The 18,962-nt window shown below is 44.7% G+C and overlaps 2 protein-coding genes across 6 annotated transcripts in view; one reads left to right on the top strand and one right to left on the bottom strand.

Moving 5' to 3' along the window:
• The window catches only part of BRWD3 (bromodomain and WD repeat-containing protein), a 44,356-nt gene extending 35,380 nt beyond the window's left edge, over positions 1-8,976 (bottom strand). For all 5 annotated transcript variants that reach the window (XM_089571050.1, XM_089571052.1, XM_089571051.1 and 2 more), the window contains exons 1-9: positions 8,805-8,976; positions 8,646-8,704; positions 8,539-8,568; positions 8,330-8,389; positions 6,069-6,219; positions 2,918-3,010; positions 2,025-2,191; positions 956-1,177; positions 206-306 (exon numbers count right to left, since the gene is read on the bottom strand). In XM_089571050.1, the coding sequence (XP_089427176.1) occupies positions 206-306; positions 956-1,177; positions 2,025-2,191; positions 2,918-3,010; positions 6,069-6,219; positions 8,330-8,389; positions 8,539-8,568; positions 8,646-8,704; positions 8,805-8,853 (932 nt within the window). In that variant the 5' untranslated portion in view covers positions 8,854-8,976. The remainder of the gene's footprint in view (positions 1-205; positions 307-955; positions 1,178-2,024; positions 2,192-2,917; positions 3,011-6,068; positions 6,220-8,329; positions 8,390-8,538; positions 8,569-8,645; positions 8,705-8,804) is intronic.
• Positions 8,977-9,192: 216 nt separating this feature from the next.
• Positions 9,193-18,033, top strand: LOC149358888 (dehydrodolichyl diphosphate synthase complex subunit Dhdds-like). Its single transcript, XM_089571036.1, has 7 exons — positions 9,193-9,351; positions 9,473-9,661; positions 9,749-9,891; positions 10,005-10,121; positions 12,765-12,866; positions 15,294-15,516; positions 17,829-18,033. Exons 2-7 carry the CDS (start codon positions 9,482-9,484, stop codon positions 17,979-17,981), a joined length of 918 nt encoding a protein of 305 aa, XP_089427162.1. The 5' UTR covers positions 9,193-9,351; positions 9,473-9,481; the 3' UTR covers positions 17,982-18,033.
• The last annotated feature ends 929 nt before the right edge of the window (positions 18,034-18,962 follow it).

An 18,962-nucleotide genomic window follows, 5' to 3' on the forward strand; every position in this document is an offset into this window, starting at 1 on the left:
GCATACCCAAACTCAGTTGGTAATAATTACTGGATTTGTACTGAAACAGTCTGCTATAGTCAATTACAATGTGATTAGGTCCAAAATGAAGCGGGTGAAAGAAAGGCCAGGATTGAGGCACCCTAAAATGGGGGGAGGGGACACAAAAAGCGCCCTAAAGAACCAAGTTTGAGAACCCAACGTAAAGAGACTGCAGTTAACTTACTTGAAGCTCTTTGTGCTGCTCGAGTAGTCCCAAAAACAAACACAGCCGTCGTTGCCCGTCGATACCAAGAACTGCCTCGCACCTTTGGGGTATGGACAGAACTGCATGGACATGCAGAAGACCGAAAATGCACACTCAGCTCCCTGCCTGACAGCAATAAAAAGAAAATGTGTAGTGCAAAATAAACTGTTCTTTCTGGCATCTTCCCAATATGTTAGTTGGCGATGGTTTCGTTACGATGAAATTTGAAATTCTTTTCACGATACACAAGAATTTTATTGCATTCAAAATTACCAATCAGAAAAAAGAAAAGTACTGTTTCCAAAAAGATGGTTTATGGTGTATGGGGTTTAACGTCCCAAAGCGACTAAGACTATGAGAGACGCCGTAGTGGAGGGCTCCGGAAATTTCGACCACCTGGGGTTCTTCAACGTGCACTGACATCGCATAGTACGCGAGGCTCTAGCATTTTGCCTCCATCGAAATGTGACCGTCGTGGCCGGGTTTGAAACCACGCCTTTCGGGCCAGCAGCCGAGCACTATGACCACAAAGCCACCGTGGCGGCTGTCATGAGTCCTTTGTGACCAGTGAAAGCAAAGGAACTTCCCAGTGTGTGTACAGAAGTGTGCTCAAGCCTGTGGTTATCACATATCTACGGAGTGCGTCAACGGCATTCTGTGCCGACAGAACCTGAACAAAAAGACAAGCGACGATAACAGCGGCATGCACAGAAACTAAGAACTGCTAACCCGAAGTGAGGTGACCATGGCCGTGTGTCCCAGGAGCACAGCGACAGGTGCCAGGGTGTGTAGGCACCAGACGCGGATGACCTTGTCACAGCTGCCGGCCGCCAGCAGGCCATTGTCGGGGCTCACTGCCAGGTCGGTGATCTCGGCCGAGTGGCCCCGCAGCGTGGCCAGCAGCCGCCCATCCTGGGCACTCCACATCTTGACCAGCAGGTCATCTGCACCCTGTGGTTCACACGCGGAGCTCGCTGCCTCATTGGTAAAAGCAGCAATGCATTCCGAGGCTGGCACACTAGCTTTCTGCAACAATTTTGCGTCCGCACTACAGAACTCACATGGATTACGGCACATGTCCAAGCTCATCTAAACAACACAGACCACCCCAGCCTCATAAGTGTACATGGCCACGTGGCCATGTACTATAGCCATGTGGCTCTACATGCCACATGCCAAGTGATTTTACACAGTTATTCTTCTTGAAGCCTGTCTTTTTAAATGCAGAAAGGTATGCAGTCATGTTTGCCAAGCTCCTTTTCTCCTTTTTACAGCTGTAGATTTTTCCATTACTGCCAGTTTTTTCAGTTAGTTTCCATTTCTCATTTTCCCGATTTTGAGGCCCACCATTTCTTTAAAGAAACCCGCAGATAAGACGGGAGGAGCTGTTTCTTCTTGTCCTTTTCCCACAGTACCTATAACACCCACAATTTCCAGCACAATGATATCAGGAACCAGTTTTTGCGACGATTTCCCTACACTAGTATCACGTTCCAGTTGTATACTTATGGGGCTCTACAGCACGTTTTAAACTGGCAAATAATGCAGGGCAACTGTTGGATCAAGGTGGTAAAACACCTGGGCCAGATACTGTACCACCATCAAACCAGAGCCCACACAAACTTACCAAAAAGGTGACCTGTCCCTGCATATGCAGCCGTTCCCAATTCTCACCATCCTTTGGTCGAAGTGTCTCTGTACGCCTGCTGATGAGGGCTACTACTACGTCAAACAAGCACCACTTTGGTTTCAGTGCAAAGCCTTTATATGCAACGGACTGCTCGAATGCAGCACCCACCGTGAAAATGTAGTTGCCACTGCGGTCGAAGAGAACGCAGTAGACTGACGACAGGTGTCCCAGGAGCCGCCTGAACAGCTGTGCCTTGACATAGAACTGAGTGGACAGCTGCTGCCTGCAGCAGCTGCTGCCCAGGCCGCTGAGCGACCGGCCCTGCAACACCATGGCTGCACGCAAGAGCACACTTCTCTTTACACTCAAGTTCTGGCAAAGCAAAATAAATGCAGACCAAAACCAAACAGAAAAGGGAGTACTGTAAAAACCCAAGTATATACAACACTTTTATTTCTTTGGTCAAATTTCTGGGTTGTATTTTATGTGGATCCAAACATTTCTTCAGCCCAAATCCACTGTTCCGGATTTGTTATTATTCAGCCATGAAATTAATACGCTATTAATTTCCCCATTGATTAACACCATAAATTTAAAAAGTGGTGAAACATTCCCCTTTGTTTTCCTTGGTTTCAAGGACCCTTGGCTTCTTTCATATAGTATATGTCATAATGAAACCCTAATTTCCCTACCCTTGTCTGCTCTCTCCGTCCTATTAGGCCTGCGTCGCAGTGGAATTGTCTGCTACAACGGGCTCAGTTGCAGGCAACACCACTGAAGGACGCCAGTGTACCTTGTAGTTGCAAAAATAAGCATAGGATAAGTGCTAGCTGTAGGACTACATTTGGAGACTGGCAGAATGGGACAGAAGGTTAAAAGAATAAAGACTGACAATGTGGAAGCCATGTGTGCTGGAGTTGTGTGCAGTGTCAGTGCTGAAGCCTGACAGTCCTCACATCGAAATGGTCAACAAGCCTTTCGCAAGCTACTGCTGTAAAGACTGCAATGAGGCAACTGCGCACACCAGCAATGCAAACAGAGTGTATGCATGGAGTGCTCACCGACATTGCAGGCCGTGGTGCCCGGCGAGAGGCATGTAGGCGCTCCATGAAGCCTGGCTGCCACATCTGCAGTGGCACGAGGCCGCCGAACCTCTGCGAAGGGAAGAACCGATGAGCAAAGTGCGACAGTCACTTCTGTTGGCCAAATACAACAACACCATCCAACCATAACACATGCAGTGACAATGCTAGAAAAGGGCACAGGGCACGTCTCATGGCAGAAATCACACAAAAACAACATTCATTCACTCAAGTCAAACACAGCAGAAATGCATTGCAATCACCTAACCCCACCAGACTCGCAGCCCATCACGCAAAATGCAGCGCGCCTGCTCTAAGCCAAAACACACTCTGGTAGCATGCTGTAGGAAAAAAAAAGGGGGGGGGGGGGGGGGGGGGGAGTGAAAAGGATGCAGCAGCAGACCCCTGCAAGGAGAGGTAGAAACTTGGGCAGTTCTGCCAGCCCCTACCTGCTTGCATGGTATTTGATGGAAGTAACCAGCAGCCTGCAAACTTTGCAGGCACTACACCCCAGGACAATTTTTTGTAACAATGGAGCGGAAGATATGGGGCAAAACACACTCTTTATTCCCATACGGTAGAATATAGTCCAAGCTAGCAGTTATTAGTTTCCTGTTAGAGTTGTCAATATTTGTTACTTCAATTATATTTATGTGACAAGTGCCAACTTTCAACACTACAAACTCATGAAAAAAAAAAAAAATCAGTTTTCTTGATTACAAGAAGTTTGCTAGGCACAAGGCACATTGTTACAAAAGGCTTTCATGAAGAGGGGGGGGGGATACACTCCCTAATGAGAAGCTACCGAGCAGAGAGGAACACACAAGACGGCCAGGTGCATTGTCATGCGGCCGAACTATTTGGCTTCCGGAAAGAAACAGTAACGGACGCTCCGTCCCTGTAGACTTGGCTTCATTGCTATCAAAAGCTGTCATCGACCGTAATGAATGAATGTGGCAGCATCAATTTTTTTGTTGTTGCTGCCACGGTACCTGAAGTCAAAGGGCTTCAAAAGCAGGTTAGAGACTTGGTACGCACCCTCCCGTGTATGCAGTTCACACATGCCCTGCTCGTCCTCCTCCACCACCTTGGTGATCCTTTACTGTCGTTCCCCCGGTGCAGGTGAGGTAAACAGGCACATACCTGGTTTACCTCCTCGCCTCTCACTGCTTTCTCTCCCTCCCTTAATGGCACCCAAAATCTTTCCGAACTGTAAGCTCCTATTTCAGAGAAAAAATCAGTGAGTTTCATCTTGCGTACTCTTCAGGCGAGGTCACACTAAGCCGACGAGACCCCGATGCCAACGCGACTGCGACACCGATGACTGGTGGTCGCGTCGGCCAACCTGGTCGTTCCCCGATTAGCCAGTCTCACTGCACCACCGACGATGACGACACCCCCAACGACAAAATGTCGTCCTAGTGTGACAATGTCGCCGACCAAAGATGCCGACGGGTCTTGGGCAAATCGGTGGCCGAGCGAAAACATTCGCCGACCAAAAGTGAGCACCGAGCTCACAGCGCGAAGTGCAATCAGCATTTAAGGGGGGACACTGGTCTTTGAGACTAAAAAATGACCAAAAAATCGATTTTCAAAAAAATGACATTTGTGGAATCTACAGCTATTATTTTCCAACTGCACCAATTTTTTCCTTCAAGAAATCAATATTTTGACCATAATATTAAATTCAGATCATCGTGTGGGCTGAATTTATGCAGCAGCAGATAATTTAATGGCATGAAAATTTTGGACATCTGGCTGTCTTAGTATGTCAATATCTGAACATCTAGGACAGATAGAGATGTCGTATTGTTTGCTAAGGGAAGCTGGAGACACAGTGTGTGCAATAATCGAAGCAGATTTGTTCAACTGTACTTCAAAAATTTAGAATTTCGCAAAGTTTATCGATGCATTACATTAACACCTTGAACATTGATATTCCAAGACCATAAAATTACTAATGAGGGTAAAGTGGAAAAGTGGTTTTGATTATTGCACACTTTACTTATTGTACTATGTAGCCAGCCATGGATCAAAAATGATTTTTTATTGAGGAGTTCCTTTTGCACGGAGGTACTAATGAATGACTAATTAAAATTAATTATCTTGGGAACCGACTTATTTATGACAAAGCTAATTTCATTGCTGAAATCAGTATAAAAAACTGAGTTTCATTAGGATTGGACTAAAAATAAGGAAAATAGGTCTAACACCAGTGTCCTCCCTTAAACATATAATGCACGCGCAGCAACATTCATCAAGCCATATGGCCACTGTCATTATCACGAATATAACACACTTCGCCCGTTTTTGAAATTCCCCTGCACGTGCGAACGACTTGACGAGTGGTGCTCTGCTACACCGAGTGCTGTCATCATGTCACAGTTGGCGTCATTCTCTATCGAAGAGGACGCTGAACTGATCAGGCTCGTTGAAGAAAGACGCTTGATTTGGGACGTGCGGCACAAGCACTATCATCGACGCGGTTTGAAAGAAGTCGCCTACAGCGAAATAGCAGCTGCACTTGGCAACAAATTTTTGGTTTTTTCTTCGGTGGTTCATCGATCGCCTCGAGCAGCAGCAATGTTGCAACAGCTGTGCCCGTTCCATCATCCATTGCACCTTAATTGCACCGCCTCGACGAGTTCGTGTCTGTGGAACAAAGAGACCACGCAAGCCACGTGCACGAAGGATAGGATGATGCCGGCGTGAGGTCGGCACTGTTGTCGGCAGAGTGCAACACAGGGGTGGGCCGACGGCTGCTATCTCGCCGACGTGACGGCGATGTGCTTGTTGGGCGACGATTGGCGCTTGGTTGGCGTCGCGCCGACGGCACGAAAAACGCTACCGCCGGCCGTCGCCAGACTGAAATTGGCCGATCGTCGACCTAGTGTGACCACGCCTTTACTTGCTTACCTCTCCATAACCTGCTGCACATTCTTTCACTAATATTTATTTTGGCAGATTTAAAAATTACAAAACCACATTTTCTAAGCATCCCTCGGCAACAGCACATGGCACCCAGTGGGTGCAAGCTATGTTTTCTAGAGATCATTTTTTTTTTTATCTGCACGGCTCCAACACTTCTTCCTGCATATGCAATCCACGCTAACAGATGCGCAATACTCACTGGAATGCTGCCTGAGCAATGAGTAGCTGCCGGAGCCAAGCAGAGACCGGGAACCGGCCACTCCGCACGGGATCAACTGGTCCAACAGTGGACCGATCCGCGAGCATATTTGCAGCAGGTAGTCGTTGGACACATGCAAGTTGGAACTTTCCTGGAAAGGTATGAAATGCCAAACTCAGCGAATGTTACAGCCCGCACAATCCAATGAGCGATCCCAACGCAACATTTTTACAGCCTGAAGCCTCTCTTTAAGGGTGCGCAACTGCCATTCCCATTTTGGCAAAGCCCTCAAATGTCTACGCTTCACAGAATGAAGAGGGGCAATATGGAAGCAAAATTCATGCTGCTTATGCATCATGTCTGGAACAAGGAGTCATACGCCCAGCGGAGGAGGTAAATTGAAAACGAGGTAATGCATGAACATTAAGCCTGAAAGAAAATGGAAGTAAACTTAAAAGGGAGGCATGGCACAAAACCACAATTCTAAACTAAAAAAACTTTACAACTGCAATAGGCTCCTACACGATTCAAGAATCTGTCCACAAGGTTTCACCCTGGTGAGTCAACTATAAAGCAAGAAATCAGAGTTCACTGAAGCATGTCTGTAGCACTCAATAGGACATGATGATTGGGGGGGGGGGGGTCAAAGGGGGTACCCTAGTTGGAAGCATAGTTTTTGCCCTTTCTAATACACATGAGCAAAGCTTCAACAATATATTTCACTTTATTCAATGCAGATTGCTCACAACAGAACAACTAGCAGGTTAATCAGAATGTGCTAATAGTTTACTACCGACAAATGCCCGCGAACCTGGCCAAACAACCTAACATGAAATGCAGTTCTTGGCAGCTATTACAGCATCTCTGAGAAAAATCTACATCAAATAAAATAGAGCAACCAGCATAATGAAGGGCATCCCGAAGAAAACTTTTGACCACGCAAAATTTTGAAGCTTCCTTATTGGAAATACCAGTTCTTAAAATGCAATTGAACCTCAGTCCCCTTACCTAACTTCACATTTTTGCACTAAACTACCCATCCATGGAGATTATCGCTTCAGAAGAGAACAATGAACACATTTTGTGTTCAGTTTCAGGTCTGGAATTGTATGAGGAATTTAACAGTGGGCTTGTTTCATGTAATCGTGGCTGTTTATATGTGTGTGTGTGTGTGTGAACAAAGCAAGCACTTCGGAGGCCAAATTTTATTTTTATTCACAACAAACTGCCCAAGTCTTTCCACACCTGAATTCCGGGGGTCCTTCTAGTTTCACCGTTCACATAACAAGAAAATCTGGTATTTTCAGCATACAGAGATGATTCCTTCCCCATTCGAACCTTTACCTCCATATGAAATTGCACGAAAATAAAACTTTGCATTAGTGCATGTAGCACTAATTTACATCAACCATGAAAATTTGATCCAATTCGGACGCGGAGGCTCAAATTTTCACCTTTCAGCACCGCGAGGGCATCATTCCGGCCTATTCCATCACTAGCTGCGGAAGTGAAACATGCGCTTCCTAGTGAATTCATTCCAGGCGACAAACCATGGAGAAGCAGGCACTATGCACGCGCCCGTTCACTTCCTCACCACTGTCTAGAGCAATCTCCAAGTTTGAACGTACTAACAGTACTCAGTGGCCCACTGAATGAGAGTATATTTGCAGCCGCGTATGAACCGAAAGAAATCGAAAACGCAACCCCCTTAAGAGCTGCAGAGATTACAAAACAAACAAAGGGAGGCAGGGCACTGTTCTGACAGCATAAAAGACACGGAAAAGCCACACAAAACTCGCTTTTCCTGCGCTCCCTGCATACGGGCTACGTCAAAAACAAAAAATGAAACCATCTTGTTTATGACGTATACCGTCGCTGGGGCAACGGATGGCGAAAACGTCTCAGCCAATGATAGAGCCGCGATTCGCGAGCCCCGTTTGTAACAGCTCGTGGGATTGGCGGCCTGTTGAGTTCACGCCCCCTGCTGGTCATTGACAAAGACTCGGCCAAGCAAATAAAAAAAAAGCAAACGAACGCTCCTCCGTGAATCGGAATTCATCAGCAAAGGGACAGCGTAACTTTTTTTTCTTCTTTTCATCGCCGCCAAGACTGCAGCAGACCCGAGTTTCGGCCCAATTTTCGCCTAGCAATGAGTAAACTAAACCCCAGAGACGCAAAAACCTTGCCAGGTAACCGCAGTCGAGGCACACTTATAAAAGTCAACTTTCAAAAATACCCGAAAATGCAACCCAGACACTCACCAATTCGGCGAAACTCCTGTCATGCTCGTTCCCGTGCCAATCGAGCCTTTTAGGCAAAAGCTAGAAAAGATTTTACAAATTAGGCTTAGCTAACGCAAGCACTGGTCACATTGCACAGATACTCCGCTAACCACAAACCAGCAATGTTTTGATCGTCACCACCCACGTGCTTCGCACGAGGGGGTCTGTGAACGCAGACCGCAACTTACATGATGCTCCTCAATCTCTCTCCGGAGAACCTGAAAAAAAAACGCGCTGCGGTTAGTTTTCCACTCACTGGCATTAATAGGTGCACAGAAAGGTAGAAGCGAATTACCTCAGCAGCTCCACTGCATGGCCCATTACTCAAGAACTTCGAAATTAGGAAATACAACTCTGCAAGTAAATCAATGAGAGATCAGCCTCTCACAATCAGGTACAAACGCTTGCTGCGCGTCCGACTTTTTGTTCCGCAGAAATCCGATGCCTACGGTACCTTTTTCGAGGAGTTCTTGCGTCCGCCTGTCAGAAACTGCTGCTGACATTCTTATCCACCATTCATACCTATACACTGATTATAAGAAACACAATAAGGTGCTTGTAACACATTACAAACTACTCGCGCTAATCCAAAATAAAGATGGTAACTTTACAACGACATTGAACCGAAGCACGGTAGGCAGCGGATACGCTGCCGACATAAAATGTAGTTTTTGCAGTTAATTAATTTTAAATCATCACTTCAGCTTGTACGAATAATTGAAAAAAAAAACTACTGGTATTTAAATGCGTACGCACGTTGAAAAGCTATGCTAAAAGCCTGATAATATTGTAGAATATTTTCTCCTTGATTACGCGGAGTAATACAACAAGGGTAACGGCGATATCCAGTGGTCACGACTTCCGTCGGCAAGTGAGTCGATGTTGACGGTACAATTCCGCTGTGATGTAAATCAGCTGTCGGTCATTTCTTGTTCACAGCGAAAGTTTTAGATTGTGTAGAGAAAGTTTATTCTCATCGTACACTGTGTGAGGCAGGAAAGGTACGTTGCAAGTGTTTGAACGAACAGCGTAGTTCAAAACCGAGAATGAGAGGTGTCAAGGCTGCCCGTACGTGAAGCCCGATTGAAACGCTTTGGATAACTGGCATCCAATTTTACGCAGGTGCAAAGTATGTCGTGGATCAAAGAAACGAAGCTTACTTGGTTGCAATCCGTCGCTGTCCGTGTTATAAAAGCCGGAAAGGTACCGTCGCACATAGCTGTCATCATGGATGGGAACCGGCGTTTCGCCAGAAAGCAAAATATGCGATCAGTGGAGGGTCACGTTCAGGGCTTTGACAAATTGGCCGAGGTAAGGAGACCATTGTAGCGGCTAAAGCATGAGCATTTATTATCGTGGTGCCAGGTTCTGCTAAATGAAACACCTGCTTCCTTTCAGGTGCTGTATTGGTGCTCCGAACTAGGAGTCACTGAAGTGACCGTCTATGCGTTTAGCATCGAAAATTTCAAACGATGCAAAGAAGAAGTAGACGGCCTGTTGGATCTGGCCCTCAAGAAGCTTAAAAACATGCTGAGCGAAATGTATGTTCAGCCAAAGTTATTTTTCTCTCGTTTTTCCTTGTGCATACCTGACTTGATCGCTTGATTTCCTGTTAGCGTGCGCGCATTGACACGTATGCACTTTGGAAATGCAGGGATAAGATCCACGAGCATGGAGTTTGCATCCGAGTGCTTGGAAATTTGTCCTATTTGCCGGTGGAACTACAGTCTGTCGTTGCCGAAGTTGTGTACCAAACGCAGGCAAACACAAGGTACTGTGGCCGATTGTTGTCTGATTGATTTGCGTAAAGCGGTAAATAGCAGTTGCCCGAATTGGCGAATGACATCGTGAGAACTCCGCGGCTTTTCGATTTGGTTGAGGTACAGCCTGTAAGCTTCGCATGTCAACTGCGAGCGCTTAGTAGGTGAGAATAGCTTTTCGAGGAACTCGCGAGTTATCATGGTGACGGGTCGAGGCATAGGTGAGGTAAACTAATAAACAAACAAAAAATGTAAGCAGGATACTAAAAGTGGGCATTAGTGGCATATGCGCTTTTCTTTTTCTTTGAGTATTATGGCCCTGCCTACTAACTGGAAGCAGAGTAATGTGATCATTCAGTTCTGTGAGGGCGTAGAGTTTTCATCTCACACCGCTTGAATATCTGTAAACATTTTGCCATGATGCTTACAGGGCTAAACACCAGCATCAATTTGTATCTGGGGTCAGCATTGAAACGACGGAATTGGAAGTTAATCAGTTTCTGTGGTTATTACAGAAAAAAAAGCATTTACCTTCATGAAAACAGCACTGCCTGCTTAAAATATGATCGTGATTGCATAAATGAGCCCCATGCTCTGCACTAGCTTTGAAATACAAATTGCATGCTATTTAGGAAAACGAACTAAAGAGGCTCGCAGTGACTATTAATGCCACGAAAAGCATAATGATTTGACTGGCTGAAAGAACTAGGGCTGAAAGAACAAATGTAACTGGTTTATTATTGTATTAACTATGCTACTGTGTTGTCTGTAGCATTATGATGCTCATTTAATTTCAGGAGCCTTACTAGCTAACAAAGGTATAGAAGTCTGCTGCTTCCGCTTTTCTGTGTTGTCTCCAGGTGCACACTTCTCACTGTAGGGGTTGGACTTTTATGTTTCGAAAATTCGGTGGACTTTCTTCGGTGTTTATTTCAGAACATCATTTTCGTTCTTTTTTTTCGTCGAATGTTATTTTCTACATACGAATTTTTGGTTTTTGTTGGTGAATATATGATGTCCCTGTGCGGTCAAAAGTGACGTACAGTTTACTTTAACCCCCCCTTCTTTTTTAAACCAGCCGCTATGTAGCAGTATATACCACGTAAATTTGTTTGTCTTAAGAGTCGTTTTTGCTGAAGAAAGTCGTGCACTCGAAACAAGAAGTAAAAATGCTGAAGTGTAATGACTGCATGGGCCATGACCCAAAACGCAAGTGGAAGTTTAGTTCTAAAAACTTGATTGTCACATTCTGGTTGCACTCTGGGCTAAACGAGAGGACCGTACACCCTATGCTCCGCATACTGGGGCAGCAATGGAACTGCTGCTTAACCGTCACGGAAGCCAGAACACGACACCTTCTTGCCATTTATGCATGGTTTCACATTGGCGGTTGCAAAAGCTTCCAGTATTCTTACATGCAGTGGAAAAATGAACGAAGCAACGGCCCAAAATTGGTGATAAGTTTGAGCAGACGGCACAACGCTAGCCTGTAGCACTTAGCTAAGTGATCGAGCTTTCCTATTTACAAAGGCTTGTCTGAGTTTGCGGATCAATGCCTTATAACTCACAGTTAGTGTACCAAATTCCTAAGATGCCTTTGTCTCACCACGTACCTGGTTCCAGCAGTTTTCTGCTGTGACCTACTGTAACTGGTACTGAACAGCCAGTTGTGACATACCTGCCAGAAACACTGACCTTTTTCAGTTAAAACCGAATTAAAAAAAAAAACGAATTCAATGTGCATTTATCGGTGTTTTTCAGTTTAAACCGAAAAGTCCTACCCCTACTTATAGGTCAGATGAATAGAGTGAAACTTCTCAAGATAACCACTTATTATGCTGCTTTTTCTGGAAGTGCTAGAGATGAATAACTTACAGTTCAAGCAAGAAAAATATTGACAAAACAAGCATGGTGCATTAAAAAAAGAAAAATGCGCACAATGCATGATGCATGTTTTAGCTCAGGCGTGATTAAAACTCTATCAAAAGATGACACGAAGTGAATGGCAGTCTGAACTCCAAAAGAAATTTCTATCTGATGGTCTGTGTTTTAACCAGACAACATTGTGAACTTGTCTTTCTTGCTGGCATCTATGTATAGGGTGGTCCAAAAGTCACACAATAAGTAAAAATTCCGTAATTCAAAAAGTAGAGACAGTAGCAGGATGCAGTTTTCACTGAAGTGCACAGAAAGGCGTCGTAATTTTTTGAATGACAAAAAATTTGATTGTCACGTTTGTCATTGACAGATGGCACTATAGCAGCACTTTACAAACTGCGCACACAAATAAAAGGTCACCTTTCAGTGGCAAATGTAACTGAACTTGCGATAAAAAAAAATATTGAAAACATTCCTCAGATTTTTCTGTCCATTTCTGTGAAAACTGCATCATGCTGTCACTGTCTATACTTCTTGAATGATAGGATTTTAACTTTTTCTGTTACTTTTTTACCACTTTGTATTTGCATGCTCTGCGTCCAGCAAGCCATATGAATGCAGAGAAGCAGAAGAGTGAATAATCTTTTTTTTTTTACCCTTGCAGTAAAATATGTAAAGCTAATTGTCTTTATTGCCATTTCATTTTAGATAGGAACAATAGCGTTAGGGTATTTATGGCAGGAGCATGTTGCTTTGTTCACACTAGCATGTTGCAGGTGCTTCCTCAACATATGCCTGTCGTACACTTCCCGAGATGAGATATGCAAGGCAATGCAAGAACTGGCCACGGGAGTTGAGAAGAACGTCCTCTCACCAAGGTGAGACTGCCACGGTCCCATTTGTTTACTGCACTGCCATATTATACTGTTAGGAAGGTGAGCTGCGTTTGGACCTAGCCCAAGTTGGGCACTACGATTGCGCAAACCTTGCACCCTGTACTAGAGGGTGTAACAGTAAATACAGTCGTGCCTCATTAATATGGTCACTTTGGTTCCCGAGCAGAATTGTCCACAAAGCGAGTTGTCTGTAATAACGAATCACAAAGGAAAAATATTCAGACAAAATGCACGCTATGTCTAGGGTTTGCCTCTGTTTATAGTAATGGTCGCCATTATGCTTGAAATAATGTGTTGCAGCTTGACATGCCTGTATTGATCTCGTGTATGATACACTTTATGGCATCTGGCGTCTCATGGCTAGATGTACAGGTGCAGACAAAAGTAAACGGAGCACGCAACAGTCTTCGAATATTTTTCACGCATCACCTAATTGAAATTTCCAGCAGTGGTACGCGCATGCTGGTAGAGGAGGTTAGTGGGCTTTCTTGTAGACAAACAACGCTTCTTTATTACCAATGGAGAAAGCGTGATTGCACTTTGAACGCAATAGTGTGCTCCGTTTACTTATGGCCGCGCCTGTACTCCTACTATGACTGTTCACGTCTCACGACCCCACAACTCACTTGGATGACAGCTGCTGGATTACGCTTTCTACTTAGCAAAAACTGCAGAGAATGTTTTCTTCACAGTCATTCATGCAATACTGCAAATGGTAAGGTGTGTGGACCCAGCAGCTTTGCACTGTTAATCATGAAACCGGACGAGAAAAGGGCCATGGCTACCATGGCTGACTGGCTGCAGCCATAGTAGCTGTGTGACGTCTGATAGAATCTAATCAGTAGCCATCTGTTGATTAGATAGGACATGAGTACGAAAAAGTTGTCGGAGAGGTCTCGCCCACTTCCGCACGTGATTGTGGGTTCTCTGCTGCGTGCAAAGGGTGTTAGTTGGCTCAGGTGTTCATAATAGCAAAGTGCAGGGATTGAGCAAGTTTATATGTGCTCTCCTCAGAGGGTGTTTCAGAGCCCTTTTAAAGTGCATTGAAAAACAGTATTAACATCTTAATTTGCGAGATGCACAAAAGCATTGACTGCCACATTTGGGTAGTGAAATTTTTTGTGAATTTGTTGCTCAACTCTTTCCAGTTATTGTTCACAAGAAAAATTGATTCTCTGGCTCTTTCTGGTCATGTTGACGTTTGTCCGGCAGCTAAAGACACTTATCGCCGAGAAAATTGGACTTAAATATTTTCCCGCCAACCTATTTGAACTTGTGGCACCCTTATCAAAGAGGACAGTTGCCACTGTTTTGAAGTGAACGACTGTATAACCTAGCCTATGGGATCTTACCCGAGAGCCGGTGTTGAAGCACGCATTTTACTTGCAAAATCGGCTGGTGATCGAGACATTTATATATAATTTTTGGTCGTTTCTGGCGTACAAAAGCTCAGTTTTTCATGAGGGTGATCCCTTTTTGATTCAAATGCAGCACCCTGTCGATACAGGCCCACATTTTGTCCTCAGTGGCCCTTTAATACAATAAATACGGGGCATTTACAGCATTTCCTCATTTCCGCGAGCATAAGTGTCCCAAAGTGATTTTGCTTTTAGGGCAGAGGAAGTTACAGAGAGATATTTAATATCCTTATCAGATGTGATAGTCCTTGTTTGAGAAATGAAGGTTTTACACTGTCTGGGAGCAAAACTTGGTTATGATCTTTTGGCGGGTGACCAGTGACATATAAAACTTGCATAAGCAGGGTGCGTAGACCAGGTGTGGATAAACAAGGATAAGTGTACTGACATGCTGTGCTCATTGTCGATCAATGCTCATGCCTTCATCTGTGTAATGTCACAAATTTACAGGCGACTAGAGGCCAGTTGTGTGGTGGTGGCATGTAGTGGCCAAAGAAAAGACTATCCCCGTGCTGCTGTAGGGTTTTATCAAAAATATGCACCAGGTGTTCTGTTTTCCTGTCATTTGTAAGTGCAGTGCAGCAAGCTTGCATTCTAAGCCACGAGCATATATGCACCTTCCTCGATGCCTCTTCCTTGTGCAATGTTGTCTGGTTACATCCCCGTGTTTATGACAATGGGTAACTTGCCGTGCTCCATGTACGGTGCATTTTCTCAGTCTGTGCTTTCTTTGTTGTTGTTACACAGTTAGCACAAATTAACATGGACAGTTGGCAAGGAGGAGTGGTTTTGCATGTGTGAAAGTGCTCCTTCTGTTTCTGTGTCTCGGTAAAACATCGTTGGAAGCAGCACTTGCCCTATCTGTATCTTTAACTGCATCTTCATCAGTTGTGCGAATTCTGTTACAATTATATCATACTAACAGGCCAAAGTTTCTACACTTCTGGAACTTCATTTATGCTTTATGACACTTTTTTTTTTGTCCTTGCAGTGATGTTGACGAAACTGCCCTTAGTCATGCCATGTACAGCCGTAAGAGTCGAGACCCTGACCTGCTCATCCGCACATCCGGAGAGATTCGCCTGAGTGATTTCATGCTTTGGCAGAGCAGTCGGTCTGTCATCGAGTTCACCTCGGTGCTTTGGCCAGAGTTCACCGTGTGGCACCTGCTTGCTGCAGTTCTCTGCTACCAGAGGCAGTGTGGCCTCTTGGAGGTACCTCTCAATTCCTTTTCTCAGCTTGCCATTGGCTTTGTAGCTGTACATGTTCAAAGATAATTTTATAACAGCTTTTTGAAGTCATCAGGTGCTAAAATACCTACAACACTGACTGGTGCACATTGTAGCCATGTCTTGTAGCTAGTTTGAAAACGCAGCTTGGCTTCAAAACTTTTTTTATATAAGAAATTGACAGATCGCTCTCCATGAACATGAGGTTCACTGTTTTTTCAGTGTTGCAGCAAAAAACCCTAAAAAATTGTTCTCTGCACCAGCATGGCGGCATCTTGAAAAGGATATGTTTGAATGCAAAACTTGCATGCTAGCTTACAGCTTTTGTCAAAAGTGTATCTTGCATCTTGGCTATGAAGCATGGCTTGTTATGGATTGCAAGCATTCCAGATCTCTTGAATCTGAAAAGAACTGTTGTCGCCCTTCAGAAAGTGGAGACTTCTATGGATGCAACATAGCATCATTGCATGCTAGAAGCCAAGCTCTCAGGCTCTTTACTTTTAACAAAGGATGTGCACTATATAGGGAAAGGCAACTTTGTCAAAACTTGTGACATATAGAATGCATTCTCGGCCTCTGTTAGTTTGGAAGGCAATGGAATATGAACTAATGCAAGGGTTCCGAGAACGTAAATCTGGAGCCCTGCAATGTGTCATTACTTCACCTTCTTCACGAGTGGTCTGAATGCCACTACTGCTATGGTTGCTTTATGAATGCATGTGGTTCGTTAAGTTTTGCACATTATGCTTGCTCATACCTGCTAACTGCAGTTGAACAGTCTGCTTGTTGCAGGTGTGGTTAGTGGTCAAAGTGTTCACAGGGTGTGTGTTACTGAGAATGTCATTACGAGAAAAGGAACATGCCAGCACTCATACATGTTACAAGTTAAGCTTTTTCTTTCCCAAACCAGAATGGTACATATACCAGATGTTCCAGCTGAATGTAATCAAGTTTTTAATGAAGAGAGAGTGTCCTAAGCAAGTGAAGCTGATTCAATTGCTGTTGAGCATTGTGTCGCCTAATGTGTATTTTTTCCGTTCTCTAGTGTTTTGTGATTAGTGAAGACTAACTAGCGAACTTTTTAATATTGCCTTCAGGAAAAAAAGTGTCAATTCGAAGGTCCTGGATCACCTTGGAAAGAGCCAGCTGAAATGTTCATTGCGAGGTGCTGTTTGAATAGTTTTTTCATCAGCCTTAAAAGAAAGCGCGCAGAGTCTCCCACTTGATAGCGATGCAACTTGAGTGCCTCTAGCACAGCCTGAGAGAAAAACCTACTTCCCTCATATCTCACAGCTAGTGCAAAAGCACGAGCTGGTGACTGCATTTCAGAGATAAGCAGATTTTTTTTATTTACACAGCACATCTTGGGGGTGCTGAAGCAGCACCTCTGTAAAGTGATAGATTCTTTATTCTGCGCACTTTCTTTTGCGTTCAGTGAAAACAACTACTTAAATGGTACCTTGCTTTAAATGTTTCAGCCAACTATTTTTCAGGGTGATAGTAGTAGTATAGTAGTAGTAGTGGCTATTTATTGCTACTACTACTACTATCACCCTTAAAAATAGTTGGCTGAAACATTTAAAAACAAGGTACCATTTTAGTAGTTGTTTTTCCCCGAGGCCAGTATTTAGAATGTTATCTATAGTTAGTTAACTAATTAACTAACTCTGCAAAACAAAAAAAAATACTGCAGACTAGGCCGTACGACACTCAACAGCATTGAACTGGTTTCATTGGTCTAGGACTCTGCCTTTATAAAAACTCTGTTACATTTAGCTTGGACACCCACTATGCTCGGATACAACTTAAGTCTGCAGTGAGGCTCCACCCATATTCAGCCTCCGAGCACAGAATTCCTTCGCGAGAAAAAAGTAGTCCGCTGCTTAAACATTTCTTGTTACATAAACAAGAAGCTTATCACAAGAAGAAAACAATTATGAGCTCTAGAATTTTGATACGTAGATTGTTCAGTATAGTCAAACATCAATAAGCCGATTTCGTGTACATTTGCGATTGGCCAGCGGAGTAATACAGCACACCGTGGCTCAGTGTTAGCAACTGCTGTTTTTTTTTTTAAGTTGTATCCTACTATAGACTCATTCTAGACTTTTATGAGCATCCGAAACTTGTCCACACAGGACTGCTGGGTATTGCATTGCCGACTTGTATGGTTACATGATGTTGGAGCACTGTTATTTTCAAGCACCAACAAGGCACAAAGCAGCTGTCGAAAGAGCCTGAAGCTGTGTTTGAATTGGCAGCAGTTTCTTTATGTGGCTTTCAATCCTTCTTTTCAGGCATTCAGGCGCACAGGGCCAAGTGAGTTGCACAGCTCTGACGATCGGGACCTGCAGAAGTTCTCAGACGATGTGGAGACAAGGTGGCAAGAGAAGCTGGAGCGCATGAGGCTAGGCCAGACGGTTCAGGAAGTGCCCGTGACAGCATCATGAGACTGACTATGTAAATGCGTGGGAAAAATATATGTTACATTTGTTTTTGTTATCAAGTATGTTGTGGACCTTCAGGTGTGGCTTGGCTACAAGGGCTTTGCTTATTATACAGTTGCATCCGAGGACGCAGCTGAGCTGGTTCTACAGGCAGTGTCGTCAAAGCAGCTTTTTTCAGAGGCCACGACTGTAGCTTGCATGGAGAAGTTTGGGTGGATGAAAAATTCAGGGGGGCACTTTGTTGACCTAAAGTGCGGTGAGGCGAAAGCCTTAAGCGCAGTGGTGCTGCTTGTGTCACTGATGTGTGGTTGGGATGTTAAGCTTCGCCTGTAAGAGTGGAACGCGGCAGCGTCTTGCAACGCTTCCAGGGAGTCCACAGAACGCCATTGCCGTTCGGCTCTATGCCTTGCTCGTCCGTAAATTGGGTTTTGAGGAAAGGAAATGTATCTGTCTGGCATATCTCGGTGGACACCTGAACCTCTCCATTACAGGAAGGGAGGAAGATGGGAGTGAACGAAGACACCAGACACCATATTTACTAGATACGCCTTTGTTCATTCCAAATCATCGAGCTGGCATGGCGCTGGTATGGCGGAGTGGTAGCGTGCTCATCTCGCACTCCGGAGGCCCTGGTTCGATTCCCCAACTCGACCACTTTCCTACTCGGTTTTATTTATCTGGTCTGACTAGAAAGGTTAATTAGGCTACTTGGTTAATTAAGCAATTAACTAACCTCAGTCCAACTTACTTGGAAAATCACCATGCCATCCCTTTAATTGGTTGCATGGTGTAAGGAGATAGCGCCACCCAGCGGCGTTCGTGAGGAGAAGACAAAGCACGAGGAGCGCGTGCTGAGGGGTACGCCGGGACAGGTCGAACAGGATTACGTGGCAGAGAAGAGAAGAGCGCGGTGGGCGACGGACGTGGACGAGTTCTGCTGGCTCCCCGAGTTCCGGGCTTGGGCCTTAGCCGCAGACGTCCGGG

The sequence above is a fragment of the Amblyomma mixtum genome, chromosome 2 (genome assembly GCF_055824585.1).
Source record: "Amblyomma mixtum isolate Tamu chromosome 2, ASM5582458v1, whole genome shotgun sequence".
Classification (NCBI taxonomy): Eukaryota; Metazoa; Arthropoda; class Arachnida; order Ixodida; family Ixodidae; genus Amblyomma; species Amblyomma mixtum.